The sequence below is a fragment of the Varroa jacobsoni genome, unplaced genomic scaffold (assembly GCF_002532875.2).
Source record: "Varroa jacobsoni isolate VJ856 unplaced genomic scaffold, vjacob_1.0 scaffold_221, whole genome shotgun sequence".
NCBI classification, from domain to species: domain Eukaryota; kingdom Metazoa; phylum Arthropoda; class Arachnida; order Mesostigmata; family Varroidae; genus Varroa; species Varroa jacobsoni.
The window spans coordinates 381,110-397,237 of record NW_019213123.1 but is presented as its reverse complement, the minus strand read 5'-3'; the positions used below and the strand labels follow the sequence as shown (position 1 = coordinate 397,237).

The 16,128-nt window shown below is 39.5% G+C and overlaps 2 protein-coding genes and 2 long non-coding RNA genes across 15 annotated transcripts in view; 1 reads left to right on the top strand and 3 right to left on the bottom strand.

The window, feature by feature from the left end:
- The window catches only part of LOC111273734 (organic cation/carnitine transporter 2), a 99,091-nt gene that overhangs the window by 35,016 nt on the left and 47,947 nt on the right, over positions 1-16,128 (bottom strand). The gene's annotated exons all lie outside the window — the stretch shown is intronic.
- LOC147753800 (uncharacterized) lies at positions 413-8,072 on the bottom strand. Its single transcript, XR_015316064.1, has 2 exons — positions 5,836-8,072; positions 413-651 (listed from the first exon to the last, which is right to left on the bottom strand). It is a non-coding gene; the product is annotated as an uncharacterized LOC147753800 (long non-coding RNA).
- Positions 13,715-14,908, bottom strand: LOC147753799 (uncharacterized). Its single transcript, XR_015316065.1, has 2 exons — positions 14,838-14,908; positions 13,715-13,932 (listed from the first exon to the last, which is right to left on the bottom strand). It is a non-coding gene; the product is annotated as an uncharacterized LOC147753799 (long non-coding RNA).
- Positions 14,858-16,128, top strand: part of LOC111273741 (protein KTI12 homolog) — a 3,301-nt gene continuing 2,030 nt past the window's right edge. The window contains exons 1-3 of one of the 2 annotated variants that reach the window (XM_022855653.2): positions 14,858-14,990; positions 15,325-15,446; positions 15,898-16,061. In XM_022855653.2, the coding sequence (XP_022711388.1) occupies positions 15,348-15,446; positions 15,898-16,061 (263 nt within the window). In that variant the 5' untranslated portion in view covers positions 14,858-14,990; positions 15,325-15,347. Of the gene's footprint in view, positions 14,991-15,324; positions 15,447-15,883; positions 16,062-16,128 lie in introns of those variants that run through there. The other variant, XM_086973612.1, reaches the window with a different exon arrangement.

Sequence of the window (16,128 nt, the reverse complement as noted above, 5' to 3'; positions counted from 1 at the left end):
CGCACAAGAAGGAGAAGGGCAAAAAAGAAGAGAAAGCGCGAAAGCATGTCGTGCGGCGGCGATAGAGAGTAGAACAAATCCGAATCGCGGCTCAAAGGACACTAAGCAAGATAAACGAGAAAAACGTGAGATGCAGATTTTCGACCCAACGTCAGCAAATGCAACCAAGGGGATCCAAGCCACGGTGACGTCGAATTAAGCATTCTTTGCTAGCACATAGCTTCGGTGGGCGGTCGAGCGTAGTTATTCAAAAGAGATTCTATAACACTTCGCTCGTATTTCGACAGATTTAGCGAACAAACTTGAGAAAGTTGAGAACCAATATCAAGCTAATAATATGTGACGCACGTTAGAGGCATCCACCACCTGCGCTTCAGAGTATATGAAATATATAAGTAAAAATTGCACTTCGTAACGCTCTTGAACCCATAAACTCGATTTATTTTGCATTATCGTCGCATTTTATCCTTCTAATACACTGAAATGTACCACGTTGTCCGTCTCTATTCATTGCCTGGGCGACTGGCTTACACGGATCGGCCGAATTCGACCGACAACTCAGTGGGGTCATCAATGCGTGTCGTCCACTGTTACCTCAGCATCATCTCGCTGGTGCCGTTCATGTTAAATTGCTGATGCAGCGATCATTGCCTGATTTGCCAAGAGAAGGACAACAGATTCACAACACTCTGAGCTGTCTCGTTGCATTTATTATACTTGCAGGACTGTCTCGGTTTCGGCCCTACAACTGGAAAGCACCGATCCTGCTGGAGAAGGATCATCTATCTAATACATTTAGACCTGAAACGGTGATGGCGTAACGGTGGGAAACACAACAGTTTCAAACCTCATTGATAATTTTCGTATTGCCCGCCATGCATCGATGACAGTATCAACGACAGCTGTGGCAAACCAGATAGATAGGTTAGACAAAATTGTTTACACAGTTGTATAGCAGAATTTTTTTGGCTAATAGAAAGCAATTGAATAATACTACATAAGTGAATGGGAAAATTACAATGGCCACGCCAGTTTCAACGAACTGGAAGGTACGCAATGACTAAGTTAGTTAGTTAGTTGATGTAAGTAAGATCGTATGAATAACGACCAGAATCTCTGTTACGATCATATAAAGCAACATTATTTTGGAAAACACTTCCAAGAAAGAACACTCTTTTGCCATCGAAATGATTCTCTTTTCTCTCGAACCTTACTTGCATTCCGTCTCTTTTTTTTCCCCTCTGTCTTATCTTACATATATATATATATATCTATGGATCTTATCGAATAGTAACTAGTCCTTATTCATACGATTTACTACGCGTACGTCAATTACGACACAGCGTCCATCAATTAACTAGCCTAGTTAATGCCCCGTTGAAACGGCGTGGCCACTTACGCAGCATTATTTAAATGCTTTCCATTACCCTGTATCCCATGTTCCATTTCTTTCTTGCTTCTTATCTAATAATTATTACCGTCCTTAATAACTACGAGTAACAACAAACGGATTGACTTGCGTCTGCGGCACACAATTCAGTACATCTGAAGATGCAAATTCATAACGCTTTTTGGTATATTTGCTTTATGTCGGAATTAGCGGAAATCGTCCATGAGTCGTCGAAGAAGCAGCCTGCTGGTAAGAAAGTAAAGGTTCACGCTATCTTGGCGTGAGGCTTTTTTCTTAGTTTGTGCCCTTTCTTTTATGCGTGCGTTACTTTTCGAGTTTACGTCTGATATCGTCGTTGGGCATTGTATCAGACAGACGCCTAGCTGGCTCCCAGCAATCACGAAACGAACCGGCTGTTTATGCCCGGGTCTGGACCTACGCCCTAGCGTATGCTAAAAATTACTATGAAAATAGGTTGCCCACTATGCCTCCACGGGGACAGCGCCTATATGTGCTAGTCGTCCTTTTGCGGTTAATCGGTCGGTGGCGGATTCGCTGTGGCTGGCATTTTCTATGGTGCGCACATGGACAAAACGTGGGAACAATTAGTTTCTAAATCACCGCAGGAACTTATGACGCTGATTACATTTATAGACGAAATTCACAAAATAAAAGAATCATCGTGCTGGTAGTAAATTTACTATATAGTAGTCTGCCAATCAGTGATTTGTAGAGGGCGGGTTAACTGTTGTTATAAAGGATTAGTGTATTTCGTAACAGGGGCAAGAATGTTTCACATAAAACGATTATGGGGAGGTCGTAGCAGCGTCGACAGGCTAAAACGTTGCCGCCGCTGTTTCGCTTTATCTCTTCATAGCGCTATTTTCGTTGTGAACTTTGCCTGCGTGAATAGGCTTGAAACGCTCGCACGATAGCCTGCGATCGGCGTACTATGACCATGCGACCCTTTTTTTACTAAACTCAAATTTGCCTACGGCACAAGTTTCATGAGATTAATAAACGGTCGCGTTTAGGAGGAGTGTGATTCACCCGGTCGGCTTTTTCTTCAATTGTTTATTGCTTGTGGCTTCTAACACTTCGGCTTCAATGCTTCCAGTGTGAGAATGAAAATGATGAGGACTGGACGGAATATACCCGAAAAGGGTTGCGTTTCCTTAATGATATCTGGCAGCTAGTAAGGAAGTTTATATTGTACTCTATATATCTATTGCTCTGGTGGCATATGGAGGCTAAGATAAAAACTAATCTAATTAACTGAATCATTTCGTTAGTGAAAAATGAATTGTTTAGAACGCCACGATTATGGAACGTAACCTCCTGTCTAAACCTCACGCGTACCTTACAAACAACCCCTGTGGATTATAACTTTTGTCACTTAACGAAAGATTATAATTACAAAACACATAGAACCACAAGCTACCGATTTATTTGTATGTAATTATCAATCAATATGATAGTGATATAGCAAAAAGTATCAATGAGCGCCCACCCAACGCAGTCAGTCTTTATTGCCTAAGGCTACTGCACCCTACCATTAAACCTTAATACCACTTTCCATCGTTTTCGGTCAAAATGACTGATTTATGAAGAGAGCTGGTGCTTTTGCAATAAATGAAAGTTTGCGATGGCAATGTACTAATGTTAAATATGTGAACTTGTAGAAAAATCTCGCTTACAATCATATAAACGCTCAAGGTTACATTTATCAGTAAACTTAGAACTACTGCTCCAGCGAGTGATGAGAGAACCAACATTAATTTTATAAAATTCAGCCTATACCTTTTACGAAACCATTAATAAGTATATATATTTAGTAAATCTAGTTAATAAAATACCATTGTTCTATTATACCTCCTCACTGAAACGATGTGTTTTTTCCCAGTGTACTACCCAATGATTTTAGCTCATAAGCAGAGATAATTGATTCCGATTTTTTGACATCACTTTAAGTCCTGCCAAGCAATACCTACTTCTTTGTAGGCTCGCATTAGTATATAAACTAGTAACCGTTAGAGATAGCAATTTGTGATTTGAATGACCTTCCGCGATAACGGTTTTGGCCTTCCACGACAGTCGTCTCTCTGTACGTATTTACGTTTGACGAAAAGTTTTGACAGGGCCAATAAAGCAATTTCTCCTTAGCAAAACTAGGGCAAGCCTTCGCTAGCCGCTCCTTCGCGAATTAACGACGCAAGGCACACGTGCGACAGGGCTTCAAGCCGACCACTCTTCGTGTCGCCTGTTTTTCGCCCCTGTGTCAAATAGGCGCTGGGTTTTTCTTGCTAGAGAAACGCTAGCGAAAAACTATAACATACGATAAAATGAAGCCCCCTATTTCCGTGGATTAACCGTTGATAAAATCTGTGTAATTTCAACGCGCTCGTCAAGAGTACACCCCCCACTGTTGCCGCTCTGCTCTAATCAAACGGGACTCTTTGATTACCGTTATTGATTAGAGAAAAACCAACAACTAAAAAGTAATTATCGTCAAGTTTTTCGTTAACGAAAATAGAAATTCGCTTTTTTCTTCTACTATAACCATTCAACGACTGAACAGGAAGTACAGCTGGTACTGGGTTCGTGTGGCGGGGCGGATGATTGCGTTTGTCGATGGGCTGTTCTAGAACGAACCAATAGATGCAACATATAAGACGGCTTTTGAGCGATTGATCCTAGGGAAAAAGCCGTTAATTACGCGATCATTTTCGATCGTGTCTTTTTCTCTTTTTGCTATGACCATACGCTTGCTGCTTGTTATAGATAAGAAGATTCATGTAAGTCATTAAGGATATTCAAGCACTTTTAGCTGTTCCTTTCAAAATATGATGCTCAGTATTAATCGGTTAGCTCTTGTGCACATTAGACCTTCAATGAATCGTTTACTTTTATTAAATAAGCTCACGGCGCACATAGTGAAGTAACAGTATAGTCGTTTGTACTAGCAAAGAACAGGAATCTTCTATTGACTTTGTCAATTACTTGGTAACCAACCTGAACTCAGCAGTCTTCGTATATTCTAACATGTTAAAACAGTTTCGGTGCTAGCACTGGGAGACCTTTCGTACAGTGGATTTACATCAATTTCTAATAGAACTCCATGCCTACCGCTACTAGAGCAGGCTTTAGCATTCACAAACACCATTACCATCGTCGGAAGAGTATGGGCTGTATTTACGCTCAAGCTATTGCGGTTTGTACGACGTTCCTCGACTGGATCTACTCTCGCAGAGAATCACTAGGGGCGTGGAACACCGTCCTCCTCATCGTTACTTCAAAGCCCGAATCATTTTCGAGGCGAAATAACGAACAACCTAACACTAATCCACACACACGCGCGTAGATTAACGTTACGTATACATCCGAAAAGCAACCGCTACAACCAGTAAAAGAGGTGTAAACTTGTTATCAGCCTCTACCTGGAGAGAGAAAGGTGGATTTCATATTTCGGAGGCTGTTTGAAACCGGTTGCTACTGGAGGGCAAACACGCTAAAGGGTCTTTAGAGTTACGCTATGGGTACGGAAGCTGAAAGCTCGCATGTAATAAAGACCCACGATCATCACTGCAGTAGTTTGCTCTGCGCCGGCCGCGACGGCGATAGCTGGCACCTAGAGCTCATGGCCACTCTTTCGAACCCAATCAGACTAATTGGTTAATTGGTACTTCCCGTGTCACTGTCGAATATCAGGAAAGCGACAGGTTACTTTTATACCAAAGGGATTAATATGCTGGTCTTTGCTGGTGGCGAGCTTTGTACTCAACTTGTTTTTCGTGGACGTTTCGGAAGCAATGTACCCAATGTAATGCGATTCAAACGAAGGCTGACTATGGCGTATATATATATATATATATATATATATATATATATATATACGCCAGAATAGAATATGGCGAAAATTTTTTTCACAGTTCGGCCACATTCGTATGTATGAAGCAGGTGGAGATATTGTTATGGCTAACAGATGCACAAAGCGTGTCAAACACAAAAAGAATTTCGAAAAGATTTCGTAGAGCTTAGCAAACACCGTACCTCTTCCTCAATTCATTGCAGCTCAAACTTACTTTAGAGTCACATATCATTTTACTGATATCATAGTTGCATATCAGAAAGAAAAAGCCCGCGTGTTTGATTTCAAAGTTCGATGCGGTTCTAGATGCGCATGCGCATACACTTCCTTACGTAGGCTGGCGTTTCTCGGCTGACGCCTCCAGGTTACTTCTTAGACATAATTTTAGCTATTATTTTAGGAGCGTTTCTTGTAAAGCAAAGAAGTGTTTCAGCACGACTATTTGATGTTGCTTTTGTAAAAAAGACCCGCCCAACAAGATATCTATATAAGCACAAATACTAAAATGTCAAAAATATTATTGCGCAAAATGTTCTTGTCTATGCTGAGCCTATTCGCGTTGCTCCTTAATACTTACTCTATTAGCGTAAGGCCTCGCGCCCTGCGAACCAGTTCCACGGTAACACGTTTCCGCTGTTCTTTAAATAATGACGGCGTACACTGATATGCTCCGCGAATGTGGCGACAAATAATACGACGAAAGGGTTAAGACCTAATCTTCTTCACTAATTTGCGTAGGATTTGCGTTTCTCAACACAAACACTATGAAAACGTTCAATAATACCCGTGATAATTAGTTCTTTGACATTAGATGTCTCTTTTGGCACGGCGCCTTCAATCCTGTCCACATGTACCCCACGAGGTATAAAGCAGACTCACTACTTTGATTTTACCGTCGGCTTGATCCTAGAGTCAGTCTGCCAGTACCGTCGAGGTATCCAGGAAACGATTTTCGCTACGTCACTTAGTGCAAAAACCCTGAACGAAACAGAAACGAAAACGAAGAATGTCGTGCCAATTCTGGGCAGGTTGGGTAGCAGTTAAATAATGGTATCACCGTCAGTGGGACGGAAATCTGCAGTGAAGTAACACCGCCGGGAAGACACCAAAGGCATCTTGCTTCCTCTTCTCCTGATGGCGCTCCGAAAAACGACGGCGTCGTTGTCGGCGGCGGTTGCGGCGGAAATAATAATGAGAATAATCACCGAATGCGCAATAGCAACAGTTGATTCCGCGCACAAATTTCTGCCCCTCAAAGCGACGACTCAATGAACGGTTCTTGTGCGAGCAGGCGACGAGCCGTAAACCCCGTTACCTCACCACAAGTATCAGCTGGCAAAGCGTCGAAAGCACAGCGTTCAACCGCAACGAACGGCTGCTAGGCTAACGGTTCTAGTGGCTTACGGCGAGGGTGGCGGTGAGGGTTGCCCAAGAACTGATTGGGTCGACTACTCGCTAGTCCACTACAACAGTTCTACAACAGTACAGACAGTCCCAAGCCAGCATTACTGGGACTAATGATAAGCAGCATGTTCAAGAGCTCTAGGATACAATTCGAAGCTGTGAGTCGAGCTACAAAAAATCAGCTATATAGCTGGTTGCGTAGACACTCGCTCGTTCTATCTGGTTATTTCACATTATACATCTTCTCATTGCAGAGTAACTAAGCGTATTAAAGATAAGCAAAAAATCAGCCAGCGAGTGGGAGCAGTAGCTATTGACCGAGGGATGTTTGTTTTCAGCAAATACCAACGAGAAAACAGTCGAGGAATTGGAGACCGAGCGGTTGTAAGAGGAACTCAAGTGAATCCGCTGAGATTTTAACAACGTTAAACAATAGACATTACATCAAACTACAGTTTCTATTGTGGAGTTTATATTTTTGGTAAAAACCAGAGTTGTGAAGCTGCGAAAAAAACGCTTAAAAACGACGGACTCCTTGAGTACACGGCTGACTCCTAGAGCCTGATGTTGCAATCTGAATAGCACAACAATGTCAATATAATAACTGGTAGTGTTGCGACATACGTTTAATAGAAAGCTGTCCCTAAAACGGTGAGGCCTGTGACATGACGCTTTCTAGCAAGTATACAAAACATTACTTAACCAAATAAAAGGTTCAATAATATCATTTGTCTATATAAGAAAGTAATTTATTACAGAGGCCTATTTTTTCTGACCAATAATGGTTTGAACCTTGTAGTGAGGTCACTATGAAACAAAAGGCTCTTGTGATTCTTGCATTTTTCCGGCATATTCTCTAGCCTAAATATTCATCGAATCCTGCTATCGTGCGTAAGAGTCATGAAAGACGAACGGATGTTGACACTCGCACAAGAATTACATTGCCAACTTAGTCAGTTAATCCGTCTGTCGATAATTTAATAAAATAATAAATAATTAAGATAATTAAATAATAAATAAAAATTGTTCCTTTTTTACCTGTATCACCCATATCTAGTCCTTAATGCCGGAAACGGAATTGGGTGTAGCCAAGTGAACCTTAACCCCTTGAACATGCATGTGTATATCAAATCGAATTGTTTTGATGCAGCGTCTAGAAGCAGTCCTGCCGCTGGTTGAATTTGCTCATGACTATTCGCCAGTTCGTATTAGATATTTACTTTGTTTCCGCGAACACCGGGTTGTCCTGCTATGGAAGGGTTATCGCTTGTTGGTATCTATTTTATAAAGGAAACGTTAACAATGGAATAACTAGGTTGACGATCAGATGAAGTAGAAAACTGAAGTATAGAGAAAAAGGGCGCTTCTGTCCTGATTACTGCCTCGTCTTCTGTTATATTATGTTACTATTTACAGATCCTGCCGGTGGTGCTGCATTGGATTCCATGGTTTTCGCTTGTTTTTATCTTTAATAAATCGACTTGGTATTATCTGAACCCAAGTAACTCTACAACGTCCAAAGTGGAATCCGTACTACCGAACTGGAACCGATTTACGATGGGTGGACGTCGTGCGTACTGTGTACGTGTCACGGGATGAATCTTTAAAGCTGCGACAGATTAGAACGGCTGCTATTAAATGTGATTTAATCATCACTATGTATATCAGAATCCACTTGTTGTTATTTGTTTATGTGTAAAATCAAAGTATAAGACAAATCGGTTCGACATAAAGGGCGTGCAAGTTTATATATATATATAAACTTTTATTAGTTTTAGTAAGTATTGTAAAATAGAACGATTCACAGCTTCCTTTGTTTATGACACTATATGCTATAGTTTATATTTTTACTGATCTGTCGACCTCAAGCAGGCGTAAGTGCTAAAAGTAAAGGAACGGAATAACCGTTCCGCAGCAGGTAAAGTTAAATTTGTCAATAGGACAAAATGAAAATATCTTTATTAAGCTTACGAAGCATGAAATGAAATATCAACCAGGATCTAACGCTACTTTAAACTCGCATTGACAAACATTTATAGTGATCTAAGTAGAACTGTCTCAAGACTTCGTAATTGGAACTCCTGATCACTAGAGACGTATAGATGTATAGATCAGATGTTTAAGGCCAGCGCCATTTTGTATTAATTTCGTTAAACCATCGATTCGGCATCGTTCCCCATTAAATTATCGGAAAAGCAGTAACTGTCGAAGCAATAATAATAGTACTAACAAAGTTCAAATGGAATTTAGCTTAAGTGTAGATGGGCGGGTAACTTGAAACGCGTCAGGTTGTTATATGGATATAGAACCTTTCTCTAAATACTTCGGTCCATACAGTATTCTGTTTGTAGAAATATAAACATCTTTGTTAACATATTAAAATTGCCCAGACTTTCCCCAACGTACGCAAATCGTTTGCCTTAGGCTGTAACATAGCGTACGGCTAACTGCTGGCTAAATATAGCATATAAAATATTTACTTTACGACGAGATACATCAGACTCTAGAGCAGCGTCGTTGTTCTATGGCACCCCAAAGGACCAGGCTGGTTGGTGTATATTTTCTGGAACTTAGCAAAAAGTGACAAATGTGTACCAAGAAGAGTGGAAAGACGACGTTTCCCAAAGGAATAGCTACAGGAATCGTGTTTCTTCAATCTTTCAGTTATAACTCTTCTATCAAAATATAACTATCGTTTTTGTGTCGCGGCATTACTCAGGATTACATAAGGAAGCTAAATGATGAAGCCCTGAAAGCCAAAGCTCACTTTTTGTCGATATATATATCAATAAAATAAAAAAATATTTTGTCCATATATTTATGCCCATTTTTTTCTAATTTGTCAAGATATAAACATGGCTGATTTTCGCGATCTAATTCAGGCTTGAAGACACGTTTGAGTTCTTGTTAGTGTTTCGCACAACTTTTATATACCGTTATAAACCGGTTTCAAATGGTTCGTAATAAAATAATATTCCTGCCACCGAGTTTGAAGCGAATAGATCTAACATGAAGAATAAATAACATAACTGAAATAGTGCAACTAACTACGTTAAAACCACTGGTCTCAAAGATCGATACAAACGAATGCCGCCAGATAAACATAACGTGGATGCTAGTTAGTTACCGGCAATGGGCGGAATGTTGATGGTCTGGTATCTTTATTGCTTAATGTATGCCTACACCGTATTATAATTAACAGACGGAAATGTTTTTCTTAGCACTCTCTGTCTAGGTAACGTACGTATATATCCGTTCAGCTAAACTTTTTTTTCAAGTAAACGTTTTATAAAATATCATCGACGTATGTTATGGCAAGGGTTCTTCAAGCCGTACAAAAATGGAAAACGCCACTTTATCGTTAATCAAGCGACACTTTGTCTTACTAATGAATTGTGCGCACAAGCAGATCTGACCACCTGACCTAACAGCGATTTCTTAATAAAAGCGAACGCATTTTGATCAGATTTGTTGAGGAGCCTGACTCTTGAGGACGAAGAGAGATACTGGGTTTGAATCCTGACGATTTCTCGATTGATGTCCTGACTGTTCTGTCGTCTTTATCCATTTCAATCTTCTACCTCCCCTATAGCACGAAAGAATTGTCAGCACTGAAATACCGAACCGTAACAAGGTTCGGACCCTAGATCGGGTCCGACTAATTCATATCAGTCTACACACCACGCGACGTATTGCTGATCAACAGCTTCGCAATGTTCGATTGGCTAGCCAGATAAAATCTATGCTTGTTTTGAACTTAAACGAAGAACCGCAATTCCCCTCTTCTTGGATCTGACATGGCCAGCCTTCGTATAATCGGCCTGGGCTAAACCAGCTTTAGAAAGCAAAGACTTAGCTGCAAAGAGCTTCACAGAGCCAAGTTTCGCCACACCGAGCATAGCCTTGATGAGTCTATGTTTTGAGAAGGCTAATCTTGGTCATTTTCGCCTTTGCGACAAGCCCTGCCGCCAAAAGAAGGGGCGCCACGAGAACCTCGCCCGGAAAACAGATTGTAACAACGACGCGAAGGGTTCTCGTAACGAACTGCATCTTTACGAGGATTGTTGCGATTCACGAGGATTTGCTGATGAACTTGAATAACGGCGACCTGCAGAGGACGGAATAGGTTAACATTGAGATGCTCCCACAGGAACAGTAGAGTCTGGACTGTTAACTATTGAACCCAACGACTGCGTTTATATATGCACGTCTCCCGTTAGAGGGCATACACAGAAGAGGGTATGCGGACTTAACATTAGCTTATTTTTACCTTTCCCGAAACGAAAATGAACAAAAAAACTCGTTGTGATACTTCTCTAGATTACAGACGGAGAACGCATGGGGAAGCCCATGCTGACTGGGTCAAGGGCTTTTGCTGCATCGGGTCTGTGTCGCTCTAACACTGAAGATGAGCGTGTAGAGGTCACTATTCATTATACCCGCAGCGCATCGCACTACAGGCACGAGTTACTTTCGTCGTATGCGACAGGTCTGTTACTGTAAGAGAAGCGTCAGAAATTCGTTGATGAAAAATGTCGGGAGAAACGCCTCTAACACCCACATCTGCTATGCTTATATAAAACATTACAAACGCTTAGAGTACAAAACCGGGTTAGTTATTCAATGTACTCTTTTCTTAATAGCCTAAAGCATATATACATACTATATCAATAAAGTTAGATATTGCAAGGAGAATGTCAACATGACTTAGGTTAGTTAAAAGGTCATTCCGTTTGTTCTCGGTGTTTCTTAGTCAATGCTACCGGCTACTGATTTTCACATGTCACGCTGAAACTATAGCAATGGCTAAGTTCATATATGCTTATGCTGAGTTTTGCGAAACTCATATTTGCATTAGTGCATAATTGTTAACGGGGTTCTCTAAAATTTCAGTTATCGATTTACTCGTGCTCTCGCGTCTGGGAATTTACGACCGATATAAGGCTTGATCAGTGCACCTTCTTCTATTTTCTGTCATGTTTTTGCAGTTTTAAGAAGGCAAAAGTAATCACGAAGATACCCTATACTGATATTCAAATTTCAATTGGCGCGTCAGTTGATGCGAACGAATCTCTCATTTAGGTGGTTCACTCGGCCATATCGATTGCCGATAAAGTCGAAGATAGCTGCATTTAGTTTTATGCTTCCGTCATAAAAACATCACAAAATGGTTATTAACACCCGCGGACATGAGGTCTGGTGTTCTGAATTTACAGTCGTAGGGGTACGTAAGCCAAAAATATATGAACATCAAAATAGAAAAAGATGAATATTTCTCTACAGAATTTCTTTTAAAGCAACTTCCTGCCAGTAGCATCGCCAGTGGATTTGTCTTGCTTTCAGTGCTTACGATAATATGAATGTATTCGATAAGCAGTGACACTCGATAGTCAAATGAGATCATTATGTTACCGTTCGCTGAAGAAACTGAAACAAAAGGAAACAGGTCTAGGGAGGGTTGTTTTATGCATTGTTTCACAAAAAACGATTGAAAACGAAATCAGCCTTCAGACTAACTTGTTCGTATATGACTCACTTTACAGGCATCATTTTTGACTATTTGCTAGACAGTGACCGTCACAAGAACATCTGGAGCACTGAGAAGCATTCTCATCAGGAGAAGGATAATTTTTATTAACATGTGATTTCACAAGAACATTTCATCATTCATGTCACTGCTGCCTCAATTCGATACGCATATTACAGGATCACGAATTATCAAAACGTAGAATTTGTTTGACAGATTAGCAGCGTGTTTGCCGTCAACTCGTGTGTAGTGGTGCAGGTTCGAAACCGGATGTAGGCGTGCGTCGTTTTCTGCTTGCAGGAGCCACCCGTATAAAGCAACACTTAACGACTCAAGTACCAACCGTAAAGCTGGAAACATTTGGTTCTTAACGGGGTTCCTTTCACATAACTAGTTTTGGAAGTCAGATAAACACTTGGCCTATTTTCTATGTATTTGATCTTAAGTATGTCTTACAAGCAGACAACTTCGCGTATCGATCTCATATTGTGTAAACTTAATGAACATTTTATGGAAAATACTCATCACATTTATATAAAAAATGAGCACGAAAATTTCACTTATGAATATGAGTGAAATGTTGATGATTTCGCTTGTTATGACATTTCTAGTATATTTTCTTATGCTACAGGAGTTCCTTCGTCATATAAACTTTTTGTCTTAGAGTTTTCTTCTTATTTGACACAAAAGTCCCTGTTTATAAGACATCACAGTTAATGCCATTGCCATCACATATGATGTGGCACGCAAACATAAACTTGTGTATAATATGTATAGAGTGAAGATAATGCCAATAAGTTGACTTAAAAGCATTTTATTTAGTATGAGCTCACGATACTAAATACGGAGTATCCGGCACTGTTTAATTTTTGTGCACCGATAGATGTCTTTTGTCCTGGGTGATCCGCAAAAAAAACGAGGATTTAAAGGAGGAAAAAAAACAGTTCGAAAGCGGAATTTTAATCACAAATGTTAGAGATCCTTTATAAATTACTGGCATAATTAATATTCGCACCTGCGTTCGCTAACAGATTAGAGTGTGATGTATTCATCAGATATATCGTTTGTTATTCGAATATGTGTTCTAACGTGTATGTCACAAATAGCTCGTTCAATGGGCAGTCCATATTCCTGACACCACTTGTTTTAAGACTTTTTCGAATTTCGGAGTTTTAACAATGAACCGAAACATTTGTAGTCCAAAATAATTTACTTATGAGATCTTGCTGCTGTGTTAGCTCTTGTTTACTGCAAAGAGCCTCCAAATAGAGAAAAATAGATTGAAGAAGGCGTGACGGCAGATGTGGATGTAAGCGTTTATAAATTACAGTAAGAGGTACTGATAGAAAAGTATATAATAATATAAACCCTTTACTTGGAAATCAGGTTTAAAGTAACTATTTCTTCTACCACTAACCGCCAATGAACCTCTTCCATAATCAACATTATATTAGCAGCGTATTTTTTTGTCAATACTACAAATACACTTCTACTCATTTGCTAAACCCTAAAAAATATGCATGGATCAGTCTTAGTAGATGAAATGTATTTATTTAGTAAGTAGCTAGTCCGAATTTTTCCGGTGAATTCAATTTACTTTCTTTAATCTGTCCCCTTTTCCTCATGTAATGCTGCATCTCACAATAGTTTTGGGAAATCGAACATTGTCGCGACTCAAATTGAAGGCGCATCTCATTCAAAGTCGTCAGGAGTGTCCTTGTTGCGGGCAAAATAGATGAGGTCCTTCAAGAAGACAGTAAAAAAGTATCGCTACAAAATGCACTCACAAAAAGCAAGTTAATGAGATGAAACTTTCAAACTTTATAATACGCAAATCAGTGACGTATGGAAAGAAGTAGACAATTGTTTATCAAAAGCTGTTTCGTTCTCAGAATCTTCTATAAGCATAATGCGGATGCAGATACCTTATTGCCAGAATAAGTGTTCTACCTTTAAAACAGACCGCATAGCACAAAATACGTGATACTTTTATATGTACGCATAGTTAAATCACTATTAAAATTCTTTGATAACATCTGAGTATTCATAATATGGCTCTAGTCCAGATCCAGATAACCGCGAGGCCGCAATAGCTATCGGAGTCGATTTTATTATCCTAATTATAATTTGCCGTTCTTTGATAAGGATATTGTATCTCTTTGGTGCTGTGTTCAATTAAAACAGTACAACTTTGTAAGTATATTTAGAGGTCTACACCAGATCCTGCCATTCTCATTAGAATTTAGTAATCCATGTGGGTGCTAAGAGTATCATCTAAAATCTATAATCTAACGGCTTAGGTGGGTACCCTTCTACGTCTATTAAACAATGAGAATCGGTTAAGCTTTGCTCTTGAATCATTTTTATATTAAAATATTGTTGTCAATATTTCTTTCAATAGGCTCTAGTTTACGAAGAGGTCGTTGTGCGTCCTTTAAGTTAGGCATTTCACAAACTATAAATGAGAGCCAATCACTTAACTACAATCGATAGCTCATTGCGCGAGCATAGTAAAGGCCCCTCACAGGTGTCAAATGGAAAATCGAACGGCAGGACCTCACCCATATAGGTAGTGTTAGTCTCGGAGTAGTTCGACGTTCCGCTGATTAGCTCCGAGCACTTCCAAGAATTTTCTTTTCAATACTCACATCCCAACGTTTAACGAAGTAAATGTTCGAATCAAGTTGAAGCTTAAACATTTACAGCACTTTCATTAGCTTGAAGGGAGTGCATTGTCTGCGGTTACCTCCATTGTGTATGTGCTTCACAAACAGATGTGCCTCTCTTTGTAGAATAGAGAGGTAAATTGTTTTCGCAAGTACTCGGTCTGTGGAGGCTGTTGTTATATAAAGTTTTTCAACGACTGTATGTAATAACCTTGAGTGCTGTTATAGAATATAGGCTTTTGATTGCCGTGTTTATTTAAGGTGTAGTATTTATCAGTGTATACAGATAAATCAGTCTGTGGTATTAGTAGTACTTAGTGAAGTTCAATTTATATTCAGTGTACGACATTTCTACGAAATAAAAACGAATTCATATGAATTGTTTTTCCAAGAAAAAGCTGTACCTCTTTGTATATAATTATAAATAGTACCATTTAATTATTCTGCGCCATTGATCTGTCGTGACTAGTTTATTAAAGGGCGATACTTATCATGCCGCTCATCGTTGTAACCGGCTATCCTTCGTGCGGGAAATCGACCAGAGCGAAACAGCTTGAAAATTTTTTTCAGAATAAATACCCGGACAAAAAGGTAGGATTTTCACAGTACGCGGTATTTTGATTTTATTGAGCTTATTTTGAAAGTGACACCTGCGAATTAGATAAGACATGTTTAGATGCAAATATAGAATTCTATAACAGTAGAAGATATGTAGTAGGAAATATCTACTGAGTAAATTTGAAGTTGGGTGAAATCTCAATTTTTCAACAAAGCATTTAGATAAAAAACAATTAATACATTCTTAGCAAGGAAAATGTGTAATTAAGTTAGTACTTGTCAATCAAACATAAATAAGTAACTGGTATTATTATTATTATTATTATAAAAACCAAACGGCGCCGCTTTATAGGTTCAGTATGTTATACAAGCATATAAAAAAGATCCCGACGAATTTTATGAAACACATTATCATTCGAAGACTGCAGCCTATCCTTATTTGTGTTGTTGTTATTATTTAATGATAACAGCCGCTTTTGTGCAGGTGAAAATGATTAATGGAGATGAAGGCCTGGACCGAAATAGCACGTTTGCCGACTCTCGGTTAGAAAAAGAACTCCGAGCAAAACTGTTGGCTGAGGTTCAGCGAGAACTCGGGCGGGACAGCCTCATAATTCTGGATGCACACAATTATATCAAGGGATATCGGTAGGTGTATATGCGTATTCAAAGAAATCTTGCATTGCACTAAAGGGAGCGAGATTATAAATTTAAT